The 16,096-nt window shown below is 41.0% G+C and overlaps 1 protein-coding gene and 1 long non-coding RNA gene across 5 annotated transcripts in view; one reads left to right on the top strand and one right to left on the bottom strand.

The window, feature by feature from the left end:
* The window catches only part of LOC131130812 (uncharacterized), a 96,728-nt gene extending 86,109 nt beyond the window's left edge, over positions 1–10,619 (bottom strand). The window contains exon 1 of the long non-coding RNA XR_009130089.1: positions 10,426–10,619. This is a non-coding gene — a long non-coding RNA (uncharacterized LOC131130812). The remainder of the gene's footprint in view (positions 1–10,425) is intronic.
* Positions 1–13,302, top strand: part of LOC131130811 (potassium voltage-gated channel subfamily D member 2-like) — a 55,357-nt gene extending 42,055 nt beyond the window's left edge. For 3 of the 4 annotated variants that reach the window (XM_058074830.1, XM_058074828.1, XM_058074829.1), the window contains exons 3-6: positions 277–439; positions 1,716–1,814; positions 7,438–7,658; positions 12,473–13,302. In XM_058074830.1, coding sequence (XP_057930813.1) covers positions 277–439; positions 1,716–1,814; positions 7,438–7,658; positions 12,473–12,653 — 664 coding nt within the window. In that variant the 3' untranslated portion in view covers positions 12,654–13,302. Of the gene's footprint in view, positions 1–276; positions 440–760; positions 860–1,715; positions 1,815–7,437; positions 7,659–12,472 lie in introns of all 4 variants that reach the window. The other variant, XM_058074831.1, reaches the window with a different exon arrangement.
* Positions 13,303–16,096: the final 2,794 nt, after the last annotated feature.

Below are 16,096 nucleotides of genomic sequence, written 5' to 3'. Positions count from 1 at the left end.
CAACACCCAACAAGAACCGCTTAAAAAAAAAAACTCTTGGCAGTATGGAATGCCAAAGTGCACTTGCCCGACGGGAATATCACTGATTGGATTTACTTGCCCGAATTTTGTTTTAACTTGCCCCGGGCCATCGGTACATCGTTATTGTCGAGCCCTGCCAGAGTAAACCTACACCGAGTAACTCCACAGAGATGCCAAATCCACATCTCTGGAGTGTGAGACCAATGCGCTAACACTCCATGTTTTAACCCATTGTCGTTTTCCCCTGCCTTTCAGGTATGGTGACATGGTGCCCAAAACCATCGTAGGGAAGGTGTTCGGCTCCATATGTTCCCTGAGCGGAGTGTTGGTCATCGCCCTGCCCGTGCCCGTCATCGTGTCAAACTTCAGCCGCATTTACCATCAAAGCCAGAGGGCGGAGAAGCGACGAGCCCAGAGGGTACTAAATCCCCCTCTGCTGTCTTATCTCTTTTTATTTAGCTTCTATCTGCCTTTTTCCTCCCTCTGTTGCTGTCTTATCCACACAGAGCAGTGACAGACCAAAAGCTATCTTCCAAGAGTATGAATCTTATTTCAGTGGGCATGATCTTAAGAGCAGTAATGTCAGTGTGTGTTTCCCCTTGCTGAAAGTGTTTGCTAAGGCACAATTTCTTCAAGCATGGCTCCTCCTCGCTAAATACTGGGGGGGCTGCCATTGAGAGACAGAGCCAATTAGCGAGGCAGCAAAAAGGCTAAAACCGAGGTCTGTTTGTTCAAACAGAAAACTCGGCTTGCTAGAATCCGTGCAGCGAAGATTCGGGGCACTAATGCCTATATGCGCTACAAACAAAATGGGCTCCTGATCAACTCGCTGGAGGAGGTAACGGGGGGCCAAGCGGCGGCTCGGGGGGCCTTGCTGACGCTTGCATGCCACTCGGCTCGGGGGTTGGGACAAAGGGTGGGCCGTGGGTTGGGGCAGGGTTGGTTTGGGCCATGCCGCCACACTCATCTTCAGTGCTTCCGTGTGATTGTCCTCTCCTCTCTTGCATCACACCTCTCTCAGCATTGACATGCTTCAGTCTCTCTCTGTCCATGTAGCAGGCGGGGCCAGGCAGGCACACTCGCCTTCTGGCGGAGAACAACCATTCCAGTCACACTGACTCATGACCCAGCTCTGCATGTCTATCCAACAGGGTTTGGAGGGGAAGGAGGGAATGAAAGGCTTCCTGGATAGTAGGTGGCCTCTGGAGGCTGTCTGCTCAGCCTGCATCTCCTCTAAACTCTGTTTCTGATCTGCTGTATGTTATTTCCAGAACATTCCCAGGCTGTAATGCAGACTAACACCTTCCATCCCAAAGCTGCGCAGAGCTTCATCCAAAGTGTGTGTGTGGTGTTGTTGTGGTTGCGGTTCTGTGCTATGTTTGGTGCAGTGTGTTCGATCTGTGTCTAAGGTGCGCCTCTGCTGTTTTGCTATTGGACTTTCCCTCGGTCCTCTCTCGCCGAAAATCAGAATGGCCACAAAATGTCTTCATGCATCTCCAGAGCATCCTCATCATCACCGGGTTGCAGTAGATTTGGCTGCCGTGCTACAGATCAGCATTTGAGCCTCAATGCTTTTGTGTATTCTCCACTACATCACTGAGCTAGCTGTTGCCTGACAATCATTGCATCAACTCTTACAACTGCATAGTCCCATCCCGCTCATCTGTCCTTTTTTTCCACTTTTGTGTTCCAAGGCCTCCAAGGAGGCAGGACAAGCCCTGGTGGGGAAGTCTGCCAGCCCGCCGTTCGAGAGCCAGCATCATCATCTGCTGCACTGCCTCGAGAAGACCACGGTAAAATCCTGTCTTTTTTACTGCTCTTGCACTTGTGATAGTTTTACTGTCTGGAAACATGCTGAGCTAATACCATAAAGGTTGTACTAGATCTATATACTGGAGCTGGTTGCTCATTGGTTGAGCTTTTTGTGCCATTACAGCATTTGAGGATATATGGCTAGAAATGACCGGCTAATGTAAGCTTAACCCAATGCGGTTCCTTAGCTCTCGATGCTCAAGTACCATAAATGCTGAAATTACAGCTGAGATGCTATTGTGCAAAGAAAACAAGGTACTAATTGGAGAGGGACCTTCCCAAATGTATATTCATTCATTCATTCATTCATTCATTTTCTACCGCTTTTTCCTCACGAGGGTCGCAAAGGTGCTGGAGCCTATCTTAGCTGTCTTCGGGCGAGAGGCGGGGTACACTCTGGACTGGTCGCCAGCCAATCACAGGGCACATATAGACAAACAACCATTCACACTCACATTCATACCTATGGACAATTTGGAGTCACCAATTAACCTAGCATGTTTTTGGAATGTGGGAGGAAACCGGAGTACCCGGAGAAAACCCACGCATGCACGGGAAGAACATGCAAACTCCACACAGAGAAGGGCTAGGGTGGAATTGAACCCTGGTCTCCTAGCTGTGAGGTCTGCGTGCTAACCGCCACCAAATGTATATATAATACTTAATTGTTTTTAACTCGAACAATTACTTGGAGTGCATGAGAAAGTTAAAAAGTTAAAATTAGCAAGTATACGTATATATCACAAAACCCACCCTCTGCCATCTCTGTGTGGAGTTTGCATGTTCTCCCCGTGCATGTGTGGGTTTTCTCCGGGTACTCCGGTTTCCTCCCACATTCCAAAAACATGCTAGGTTAATTGGTGACTCCAAATTGTCCATAGGTATGAATGTGAGTGTGAATGGTTGTTTGTCTATATGTGCCCTGTGATTGGCTGGCCACCAGTGCAGGGTGTACCACGCCTCTCGCCCGAAGACAGCTTGGATAGGCTCCAGCACGCCCGCGACCCTCGTGAGGAAAATGAATGAATGAATGAATGAATATCACAACACTGCGGGAACAGAACCAATGTTATAATAGTGGTAAGGAGCAAAGTGCTGAGCCAGCATTAATACCGCAGATGAGTTATACGACAAGTGTTACACGCAGCCGCGAGGTGGACGAATGGTTAGCATGTAGGCCAGTTGTGTTAGAAAAAAACCAGCACTCAGAGACATCCCAAACTTCTTTCAGGGCACACAAATGCACAAACCTCATTATATGAAACTTAGGCATCGTTTTACATGAGAATACAACATTCTAACTACATCTATAGATCAGAAAAGTGGGGAAAGCGTCATTGAGAAGAGAATAGAGAGAAGGTGGGAGGCATTGTAATTCGGAGTAGAACGGCTGCTCCTCTGCATAGAGAGGAGCCAGATGAGGTGGCTCTGGACAAACTTGTTTTCAACTTTCCACCCGCTTTGGGCTGCATTCTCAAGCGAATTAGAGAAGCTCAAGTCCAGGCGCATTGGGGGCCGCTACCTCCCTTACCTCAACACATGTTGGAGAAGTCTTTCAACTGACTGGGCCTTGGGGTCCACCGGAGAGATGGAAGCTTTTGTGCTTAGGCTGTGGCCCCCACGGCAAAGAAGACTGTTTTGTAACAATACTGACCTTAATAGTAGAATAGAACTCTATAAATGCAAATGCAATGTACAAAGTACTGTTTGGAAAAATAATAGTACATTTTTCACACTGCAAGGTTCATACAGTAGTCCCATCATTATTAGTATTACATTAATCTAGATAAGTGTTATCCAAAATCTATCTCAGGGGCCTTTTGTCGAACATTTTGATCAGGGAAATACAGTCAAAAATATGTTTTTGTACACCCTAGTTTTCATATGATTCAGTTTACATACAATTTTGCCTGAGTTTTCCAACAATATTTCTTTTGGTCGAGTTTGCACTTTGGACTGTATGATTCCATGGACTCCAGTGTCCAAATAATGCATCCTAAGCGTTGCTTGAGTCACTTTCCTTGCATTCTCTATTGAGTATGACTTCTATATAACCCACCATGGGACCTATGACAGTTGCCATTGCCAGCAATTTGATAAACAAGGTGAGATTAAAATCAAGAGTGTTGAATTTGATCTCACCAGGATGTATAGGTATTGTGCATCTGTTCGTCATTTATCATTATTGTGCATTGTTTTCTGCATGTAAAAATGTATATTTTACTTATAACATTTATTTTTGTTAATAGTCTTGGGTGTCTGGCACGGGTTAAAAAAAATGGCTTCTTTTTATTTCATTTTGGTAATGGTAATGGTTTTATTTCATTTGAACATGCATCAGATTACAATTGAGTGCATCCCATAATCAGTTCACAGTTCCACATAGTAGGAAGAAGCAAAGCTTATTAAATCCTACCCCTCCATCTGGTACGTTTACAATCAGTAACTGTTACATTTGTTCACTTCCTGCTTTCCTAATATAGTTTAAGTTTTTGTATTTTTTTGTTTTAAAATTTAATTAAAATAAAAAAATAAAATTAAAAATATTTTATTTTTTTATTTTTTATTTCATTTTTGTCACGTACTGAAATACAAGGTGATATGACCATACAATGACATAATCGGTACAATAGTAACTGTCAATATAGTGATATGTATAGCACATCATGACTGGTTCAAGACTCAAGATATTTTGGAAAGGATTTGCGATAAAAAAAAAAACGGGGTACCACTTACAAGAAAAAGCCTAATATTACAAAATATGCTTTTGTCTTGATCAGCTTATTAGCCTTGACATCAATTGGATTGTTTAATGAACAAAATGTGAAGAATATCAAACACTGTACATTAAAGAACAGAAATTGACTCAACCCGATTTCTGACAGTGAACCAATATCCCTCTTTCCTCTTTTGTTTGTATTATCTAGGTTAGAGACTTCACAGACTTTCAAACTGCTCACTGTAAAGAAAAAAAATGTTCCTTCCATGCAAAGTTGCATCCCATCATGCAGCAAGGATTAACAGTAGCACCCGCTGCCCGTCACACAAATAGAACTAAAGTGAGTTTTTTCATCCGTGTGCTAAATGTAGAATCTATTCATATGCGACAGGAGTTAAAAATAGCCAGCAAATGGGGGGCTGGGGAATATTCATGCATCTTTCCCTCCCCTCCTCCGCTCCTCCACTACCTCCCCTTAGCGCCACGCTAAGATAACATGGCTCCAGCCAGCCAGAAACATTACTCCCGCCAAACAAACCTGCACACTTGATTTTACGTAATGTATAATTTAGAGGCCTAAAAGCCTTTAAAATGCGAGGCTGTGACACGAGTTTTACACTTGCCCTGCTCGACAAAGCCGGCCGGGGAGGTAAATCACGGTTCTTCCTTATTAATGACCCCACTCCTCTACGTGGGGGGACGCTCCCATAAGACCATTGTAATGCACATGTAATGCACAACTGTCAGTTGGTGTGAAAGTGCGCCATGGTTCAGAGCAGGTGTGAAGCCTGTCCGGTCTTCATGGCGCTGTGCTGCCCCCTGCTGGAAAGCTTATTTGCGAGCGTGACCTTCAAGTCGTGCTCATTTGTCACAGGGATAACAGTGGCGAATGTTTGCACAGATGGCATTTAATGTGGACATCTGGCCCAATACAATTCTGCTCCCGTGATGATTCATTTTCCAATTATTAAACTATATGGTTGCAAATGCTGTTTAGCGTTCGCTGGGAAACAGCTTTACTCACCGTTTAGTTAGATGTAATAAAAGAGTGATTCACTCTCAGCATTAAGGGTGCGTTCACACTTGTTGTGTTTTCTTCCGTTAAAAGCCACTTGGGTGCGTTTGATCTGTTAGTACGGATCGTTTGGTCAAGAGTGAATACGATTTTCCAAACCCTGGTTGGGTGCGGTGCGGTTCACTTGAGCTTAAATAGGAACGCTATACAGACGAAGGCACGACCCAAATTTTATATTGCACATGACAATATTGATTTAATGTACCAGTACGTAATTCCTGATTCCAGTATAGGCAGCAGCTTCTACCTCAAATTAATATCAGGTCACATGTGGAATGGAATGGCCTTTATTGTCATTATACAAGATGTACAACGAAATTGGAGAGCTTCTCCTTTCAGTAAAGTAGTCAAGTTTAAAAAAAGTATATAAAGTAGAGTAAAAAAGACAATTTAACAAGATATATACAAGATATATAGAAGATATCCAAAATATACACATAGTATTGCACAGGAGCATATGCAGGAGCAGATATATTAATTTTAGTGCAATGATCAATGGGTCATAGTGCAAATAATGACTGGTGTATACAGATGAGTAAAGTCACATATGAGTGTATTGTATTGGGTTGTTAAATAAATAAATATGATTGAGGTAGTAACAGAGGCAGTGATGGAAATATTGCACATTTGTATTATGCTAATGACCGGGTACGTTGTATGTCTGTTGTGTCATGAATGAACGCATTATACTTCTTTGACGTGATGCCACTGGATGCATTTCACAAATAAACAAATAAGACAAATACTGCAATATGAGTTATGGACAAAGTGGCATATTTATTTTAAACATTTAGCCTCAACAAAATAGTCAACTAATATATTTTCCTCATATCAGCAAGCAAGGCACTCTTCAATTCACAAATAAGAAACTATTTAAATAACAATTTGGAAAGCTGCACATTTCTATGTGGCACAAGCATCCATATAAGAACAAAGTTAAGTGCAAAGTATGCAACATGGGAAAACAATCAGTGAAATTATATTATTAAGCAGATATCTCTGTACTTATTTTGCTGCAGATATGCTAACTGTGTGTGATTCCCAAATAGAGAAATCCACAATTCACATAATCCACAATTCATCACCATCAACCATTGTTTCAACTGAGCATTGTGCCACTGAACTTACGCCTTAGGCACTTACTTAGCCAGAAGTTTAGAATTTCCGATCTTAATAATTCAGTTACTTTCCACTATGCTCCTGTTTATAATAAACATTACCTTAAACCATTGCAGTATCAACATTTTGGAGAATTAATTTTAAAGTGATTCCACCCTCGGCCATCTCTGTGTGGAGTTAATCACACAATAAGGGGCTGCACGTTTGACGAGTGGTTAATGCACAGGCCTCACAGCTAGGAGACCCGAGTTCAATTTGACCCTCGGCCATCTCTGTGTGGAGTTTGCATGTTGCATGTGTGAATGGTTGTTTGTCTATATGTGCCCTGTGATTGGCTGGCGACCAGTCCAGGGTGTACCCCGCCTCTTGCCCAAAGACAGCTGGGATAGGCTCCAGCACGCCCACGACTCTCGTGAGGATAAGTGGCAGAAAATGAATTAATTAATGAATTTTAAAGTGTAAAGATCGGGTAAGGGAGGTATTGATATCAGTGTGGATCCCCACATCATTAACAATCATTGCATATTTACAAATTAAGGCAAAACTTTGAAGGCAAAAAGACGGCAGACATACTGAACTAGCAAGCTTGTTGCTGTGTGGAGTACAACATCATCACTCATGCACTAATATCATTATCGGCAATCATACACCAAATTTATACACCAAATAAACACCATCTTCCCCCTCACAGAATCACGAGTTTGTGGACGAGCAGACGTTCCAGTCTAACTGTATGGAGATCTCTGTGATAAAAAAGTCCAGCTCCCGCGCTTCCTCGCTGTCTTCCTCGCCGCACGGATTCAGCTCGTGCTGCTCTCGGCGCCACAGGAAGAAGAACAGCTTCAGCATGCCGAGCACAAACAACCAGGAGCTGAGCACCATACAGATCCCAGAAAGGCCCATGGCCAACAGGTACGATTCACACTTTTTGTGTTATGGCTGCCATTACCGAGGTTGATAGGACAAAATGGGTATACAACTACTCTGCTGGACTACTGAGCAGGAAAACTACATCATCTTTTCTTCTTTAACAGCAATACAGTAAGTTCTGCTTCTTCTGACTTTTTTCAGACACGCTGAAATGTCAATATGTGATGTTTCTCAGTGTGGAAAGAAATAAAATTACCCTTACCAAGCCAAAAAACACAACCAGTGGTGAAACATTTTATCAAGACTCATGTCACATGTTCTTGTTGCTTAGCAGAAATTGTCAGGGAAGCTACGATGCTGTTTCCTCAGAGCAAAGGAGTCCGCTGCCTCACACAACAAATTGGCAGTCGGCAGAAATAGGCTCCAGCATACCCGTGAACCTAATGAGGATAAGCGGATGGATGGATGGATGGATGGATGGATAGAAATGTATATAAATAAAGCTATTAATATCGTATCTTCTTTTTTAAGACAAAGGTTGAAACAATACTTTACCAATATTAACCCTTTATAGGGCAACCATGTGATTGTCAACCAGCCAATCAGTGAGGATCAATCTACATTTACATCAGTGTGTCATTGCAGAATTTGATCAGATCAGTGGAGTTCTGGAAACATCCTTTGAAAGCCCAACAAAGCAGACCTTCTGCAGCATTTACGCCCACATTTATGTTTGTAGCTTCCAAAATAACCTTGGTAAGCTGACAAGCTTAAATCTTTTATGGTTGAATAGTTCAGCTCAAGTGATGCAAGTGTTGTTTGCGATGAACTTATTAAAATGAGTAAACCTGCAAAATGAAAAATTAATTGGCCATATCTGGTGGTATGCCCGATTCACTGTTAGTGTCGTAATGTCCATTTCTGGCATTCTATTCCCTACTAATATATTTTATGGACAGTAAAACAACAAAACTTTTGATATGATAATCTTACCAAAGGTTCAGTGAGACATTTACAGAAGTCTATGTGCTATAAATAGGGAATATGAGTAATTTTCTTTTTAATGTTAGGTTTTATTGCATGTGTTTTGTTTTAGTCTTAATGAGAGCCTGTTCATAGCCTGCACAGGCATGCTATTTCAGGATGAACATCGGTATACATTTCAGGGTGAGTCTAAAATGTACAACTGTATAACCTTTACAAGTTAACTTAATTTGAGCTTCCCTAATTTTGAATGAACATGCCAGTTCTATAAGGAGATCGACAGAGCCGACCTATAGAGCAGCCACACACAATAACCTACACAGAAAGCTTTGTACATCGTCTAGAATTTGCAACTATTCCAGATGTATTTCCTTTGCTTTCCAAAACTGTTTTAATGTATTCCACCCACGGCCTGCTTCCGGATGTGATTTGTCAAACTCCCAAGGACTTCCAGACTACTGCCGAACCCCACTTTCTAATTTTGTCAATATAGGAGTTGATAATAAATTAAAGTGGTTAGGAGCTACTGGTAGCTCATGAGCTACTGGTTGGAGACCCCTGACTTACTGTACTGTTTATGAACTCAAAGAGTGGTAATGTAGGTCTAAGTTTATTAAGTGCAGGCAATCTTAGCATGACATTGGTCATGGAAATGTGGCCATTACGCGGGTAAACCCACCAATTGTTGTGTAAAAGGCACTTCCAGACATTGGTTAGCTTGTAATGCAGGTAAAACGCTTTCTGTATGCACACTCTATAATGCTACACAGACAACCGCTGACTTCCACAAAATAAACACTAAGAAATTGTTACTTACAGCTTGCACTTCTGACTCTTCAACATGACCAAGTAACGTTGGAAAGGCATCGGGCTTCGGCAACAGTTGGGCAGATAGTCAAGCCTCACCCAAGTTCACAAAACAGTCCCATATTTTTCTCTCGCTTGTCAGGAATCTGCAACTTCAACCACTTCTGCCTAATGTTTGCCTCTTTAGGCAAGTTCAAACCAGAACAATTATTTCCTGGAAGCTCTGTGCTTACACAGGGAATCTTCAAACCAGGCACGCCCATATAAGGAATTCACAGTGAGCCATATAACTCTGAAACCCAGCGTTCAGCATACAAAAAATTAGATTTTTTTATTACATTGTCAGCTCAAAATAAGATTTATTTATTTATGATACTGGATTGAAATTCTAAATGTTTGTGAGTAAAAAAAAGCCTATGTAGGAACATTTAGAGAGGATTATTATTAAAGATTTGCCTCAATGCACTTTCCCTTCATGAAATGTACAAATACCTAAAACACAGGGCAATAGTCATAAAACATTTCATCCAAATTGCAAACCCAATGTCATTTCATTTCTCTTTTAAAACGCATTAAGAGAAATTCATCATTATATTACAATAAATATGATTTTATTACAATACTGGAACTATTAATTAGAAACCCCCCAGTTTTTGATTTCTCCCACTTTTGACGGTCATTGAACGCACCGATGCACCGTTCTTCGATACACAGAGGGATGTATTTGGATGTTTTTCCACCCTTTTTCTTTCACCACATATTAATCCCAAATGCTGATACTATGTGGGAATGCATAAAGGTAAGATTTGATGACTTTGAGTGCTAATGTGCATCATTGTGGTAGTTCGATGCTAAATCGCTAACACTGGACTTCAGCCACGGTCATCACATTGACAGCCCGTCAATAGCAGCTCTAATTCCAATTTTAGCTGGCCGTTCAAAGCAAAAATCAGCAGAGAGGTGTAAAAAATATGACACTCTTACACACTTAGCACTGTATATGACAATAAAAACATACCTGCACTTCTCCAGTCTCTTGGCAATAAATCCGTGAAGTAATCCGTGAGTCAAACACAGCGACAGAAGATACAAATAACTTTGGTCTTACTGCAAGAGCTATCTGCCAAGGCTTTGAAGCTAACTTTACCAATCTAAATACTCCTTTCTTTCTCAATTTCCCATCAATATTTGTTCCAGCCTGTGGCTACAAAGTCACTGTGCTTCAAACTACGGTGTGAGCTAAGGGTCACTGAATTGAACCCAGGTCTTTTCAAGTATTTCCGGGAGTGCTCAATAAGGGGTTCATTATATTTTTCATATTTTGGTACTGTTGTTACTTTTTTGTTGCTGTTTTGGGGATTATAATATCACGTTATACTTGATTCTAGTTAGCTAGTTGAATTTCCCTGGCTATTTTTTTACTTTAATTTACAAACTTTTTCATTCTAACATACTACGTTTTCTCCTAGATAAATATTGATAAAACATAACGCCATACGGAATGATAAGCCAATAAATCAAGTATACTGTACGTGTAATGTAATTGAGCTGCCATGATGTTCCATGCAGACGTGAGGCATGTCCTGATAGCACACTCAAGGGTGAGTGAGATAATTGCCTTCACAGACCGTCTGAACTGATCCATTAGTTGCAGTGTGAAGTCGCTCATTCATGCCAACGTGTGAAGATAGCAAGTTGAATTTGACAAACTTGAATCCGCATGCGGTTAAAAAAAATTACAAGGAGAAATACTTATTCATCTTCTTAGCTATCTTCAATACATACAAATGAACCTGGATGTTTTGATTTGTTCAATGTCAAAGAACTTACTTGGTCTTTTAATGCTAGTTTCAAGCAACAAAAACATGTTTTGGTGTCATTGTGTCATCATATGAGGCATTTGCATATCTGGAAAGCCCACGACAATGCCTTTAATATGAGGTGCAACCAGAGGGGATTTGACTTTTGACTTTGTTACTATATGTGTCACAAGATTTCCCATGAAAAGAAAAAAAAATTTAATCACACAATAAGGGGCTGCACGGTTGACGAGTGGTTAATGCACAGGCCTCACAGCTAGGAGACCTGAGTTCAATTCCACCCTCGGCCATCTCTGTGTGGAGTTTGCATGTTCTCCCCGTGCATGCATGGGTTTTCTCCAGGTACTCCGGTTTCCTCCCACATTCCAAATTGTGGAATGACTCCACAATTTGTCCATAGGTATGAATGTGAGTGTGAATGGTTGTTTGTCTCTACTATGTGCCCTGTGATTGGCTGGCCACCAGTCCAGAGTGTACCCCGCCTCTCTCTCACCTGAAGACAGCTGGGATAGGCTCCAGCATCCTCCACAACCCTCGTGAGGATAAGCGGTAGAAAATGAATGAATTAATCATCACACAATGAAGGAAAAATACATAATTTTGTCTGCCTCAATGCGTATATTGCCATGTGCACGTGTGTCTCGCTCCTAAAACAGGCAGGAATTGGTTTCAGGACCTTGTCATGTTTGTTCCATAGAATAACAATAATAATGAATGGAGTGAGTTCTTTTGTCAGTTATACAGTCTCTTATTTTCAGTGGGTGCAGGCGGGGCCGCTAGCATACACACAGAGTGCAGAAGAGTGTAACGTAATGGAAATTAAATTAGTAGACTGCAATATATTTTTCATTGTACTTTTCTTAAAATTACTGTTAAAATCCTGTCTTGTCTTGTAAACCAAGTGTAGTGTGACACCCCTAGTTGTAACTATAGTTAACTTTAGTGTCACCTAGTGGTCTTTTATAGGTATTGCTGGGATTGTGTGTATAATGAGTCTATCAACATTAGCATCTGCTTGCTGAAATTAATTAGAATTGTTGAGTTGAGTTTCTTTTTATATGTCGCAGTAAGTTCCATTTTTAATTCTCCGGTTATCATCACAATTGCTCCTTTTTCCCACCCTTTTTGGCAAAAGTGAAAAAATAAAATTGGGGGAGCTGAAGTCTCATGTGATTTGCTGTTGATGAATTTCACACACCAAAGGACTGTCACCATCTTTTGTCCTGCTTTTTTCTGCTTTCCCAGTCGCTCCAGTCTGAATGCCAAACTGGATGAGACGGTGCCGTTGAAATGCGACAAAGCTTACATCAGCCCATCGATGGTCAGCCTCTCCGCTCCGGTGGTGACTTCATCGGACGGCGACGGCTCGTCCAGCACCGCCTCGGCGTACTCTCAGAGCAACATTGTGCGAGTATCTGCCTTGTAGACGCCTAGACACCCCTGAGGAGAGATGGGGAGGCCACGCTGAGCATGAACCTGCCATAACCTGGAGGGGATTATGACATGATTGAGGGTGTTTTTTTCTTCCTCCCGAGCAGTGATCTCATCTGATGTCAAACTCTGCATGGTTTTTTAAGAGGGGACAGTGGAGGCCTCCTTGGGTCTGGGGGGGAAGGAGAGGATAGCGACCAGCACATCTTGTTCCATTAAGCACAGCACAGCGAGCAAGTGTTGGGAGGGAATCATCGTTGCCTAAACATACTGAGAAACACTTTATTTTTCAATATAGCTGTCAAAGTCAAAGGAGTGTTCGTTGTTCTTTTCCTGGATGGCCTGTGATGACAAAAGCACACGTGTTCATTCCCACAGACACCATTGCTGTGAATATTCCATCCGCTCTGCTTCCACATTAGAACACCTCGTTTGTTGTTATGTTTTACAACCCCTCCTCCCCTTGCCGTACTCATGTAAATCCACAAAACGTGCATCCTGGAATGGACAGAACTGTTGTGAACATTCATGATGTGAGCCACGAACTGCGCTTGTTGATGAATACGCGACGCATCGTGACATTTTTTGTGAAATGTGCAAGTAAGTGAAAAGTCCTAAAAAGAATAAAAAGCTTACATATTTGACATGTATGGTTCAACATAAGAACATGCGGTGGAACCTCCAAAGTCAAACACACTCTGTCAGGTTGTTTTTTTTGCGTGGAAAGTGAAAGGTTAAACTTTCACCGTCTTTCAAGCTGTTTTAAAAATTGTGGACTTTCGGAAAACATGCTACACGTACTGTTAGACAAATACAAAGTCATGGTGGGACTGTGATGCAATGTCAAGGAACTTGTCACACAGCACTACAAAATACCCACTCTATCTTTAGAGTGTTAATCTGAATCACCACAAAATTATGTCATTTTAGAGTACTAAAATTTTGAACTAATGTTCCAAAGCTCACTGACCATTTCTCTAATGATTATAAACTTTCAGGGTATTACATGATAGCATGTATTTCAAATGATTTTGACCACAACCCGTAGTGTCGCTAATGTCATTGTCATTGACCGTTCAACATTCATGACGAAGCAGACCACTGTAAAATACAACAACAATACAAAAAAAACCCTCACTCTTTATTGGCAGCCATGGGAGAACAATGATGTCATTTATTAGCGTTTTATAGGTACTGCTAAAAAGTGCACTGCCAAACAAAAAAAAGAGCTCATAGAGTCTTAAATGTGGGACAAGTACCACCAGTGGTATGCAGGCTCCATGCAGTGGTACACATAAGTAAAAAATATAATTACAGTACAAATGTGAGTAGCGTATCTTGTCACGTTATTAATATACTGCGTGAATGCAAGTGTTAGTGTTTTTAATGACAAAATGTTCTTGTTAGCAGCCGATTACCAAGCTGCTAATACATAAAAACAGGAACCGGAAGTCAGCTTTGTCGCCCGTATATGATGTCATTAGTCATTCACTCTGAGTTGTAATTTCGTGGTGAAGCGCAAAGTGGTGCAGGGTTTTGGAATGTGGCGCAGCCCACGCAATGGTAATTTCATCCAGCGCACCACTGTGTGCAGCCAATTTGGTAATTTGGATAACTGGTATGCACCGAGATGGGAGTGGCGGCGCACCAAGGGTGCAGTGACAATTTTGTGACAAACAAGCGCGCCAAAGGTGCGCCGAAAGCTCGCTAGCGCCGACCTGGTTTACCATGCGCAGGTGAAGCGCACCCAGTGCAGTGGTAAATTGGCTGACAGGCGCACAGTGTACACACGTCACCAAAACCTCACAGGCAGGTTTTTCAGATTGTCTGCAAATTTCACTGTAATGAACAATCACAGCAACCACTATTTAATGAATAACATGTACATTTTTGTATTAATTATCCCATCACATCTGATCAAGATCAAATCAAAGACGGCAGCTGAAAGTATGAGGCGTGGGTGCGCTGTGCTGCACTGAACTGTCCACATCCCATTGGAACGCCGTGCCTGCACTACAAAAATTAGAGCCCAAGGTCTTTGCTAGCTAGCACAATTACTCCACAAGTCTCAAAAACACTGAATACATTTTTATAGTTTTACAATTATAGTTTTGCATACAGAAAACTATTCTAAATGCAGAGAGATACTAAATTAAAGCAATGAACATTGAATGGTTAATTATGGTTACTTTTACCTTCATTGAAAACATGATTGACATTGAAATGTAAACACAACGAGACCTTTGTATTTTGCTATGATTTATTTATTGAATTCAGTAATATTTCCCATCTTCTTTAGAAAAAATACTGGCACTTGTAACTTTCTTTGACTCCATTTTGGGTTATTTTGCAGCCGTGATCAAAAGAAAAGCAGTGACTTTAGGTGAGTAATACGATGTTAATTAACTGTGCCATAAAGGAAGGCTCATTCTCTATTCTTCGATCAATAAAAAAAGTTGTAAAATATTGTCCTGGTCCCGGACATCTCTCATTTTTGGCTCTCTGGAATGGAATAATTGGATTGACATTATTTCTCATAGGGAAATTTGATTGAATTACTGTATGTTTAGGTTAGAGTCAGACGTTCAGGAACGGATTAATGAAGTCATAACCCAGGTTCCACTGTATGTCGGATGCTATATACAGTACATATTTATGTATCATACAAATACAAATGTATTAGCTGAAGATTTGCTGAAATTGAATGTGAAAGTTAAAAGAAAACAGCACTTTTTTTTTTAATATTGCCCATTGTGAACACATATTTTTCTCTTTTCTGTGCATTTTAGAGATATAAAAACAGCTAAAAAAAAAAAAAAAGACTTAGCGAAAAATGCACATAATGGGAAACACTTATTCCGCCTATAAAGCCTTCTGAAAAGAACTCCAAAAACAATACTTCATTTACATATAATGTGAGGTGCATATTAAGTTATATTGCTGTTATTAACATTGTCACGCAGATCGAACTTCTACTACGACTAGCTGGCCTGCAACTAGCTTCACCACACCCCCGCTGCTGTGTTTTTGGAGTTTGGAAAAGTTAATGCTAGTTTTTTTTCTTCACCCAGTAAGGAAGTAATGCTTGTTAGTATGACCAAAATACGGCAAAATACGGGAAGTATTACATGTTATAATGAATGCACGTTACTACACAATGACAGCATAGATATAAAATCATAAAACCTTGTGAGGTGTTGATGGAGGTGTTTTAATAGCAGTCTTTGTACGCGGTATAGGTTTGTACCATTACGTGCATTAAAGCTGTATCTTTTGTTATGATTTGATATCTTTAGAACGCACAGAAAGGAGAATGACATCTCACATAAGGATTGTGGATAATGGGCAAAATTACAAAAAAGGTGTAACTCACCTCCCCTGCTAGTACAAGGCACATATTTATAGTTAAATTGTGATGGTATGCTGAAGTTCCACAGT

This window comes from Doryrhamphus excisus, chromosome 6 (genome assembly GCF_030265055.1).
Source record: "Doryrhamphus excisus isolate RoL2022-K1 chromosome 6, RoL_Dexc_1.0, whole genome shotgun sequence".
In the NCBI taxonomy this organism is placed as follows: Eukaryota; Metazoa; Chordata; class Actinopteri; order Syngnathiformes; family Syngnathidae; genus Doryrhamphus; species Doryrhamphus excisus.
Note: the sequence above shows the minus strand (reverse complement) of the source record. Positions and strands in the feature narration are given on the sequence as shown.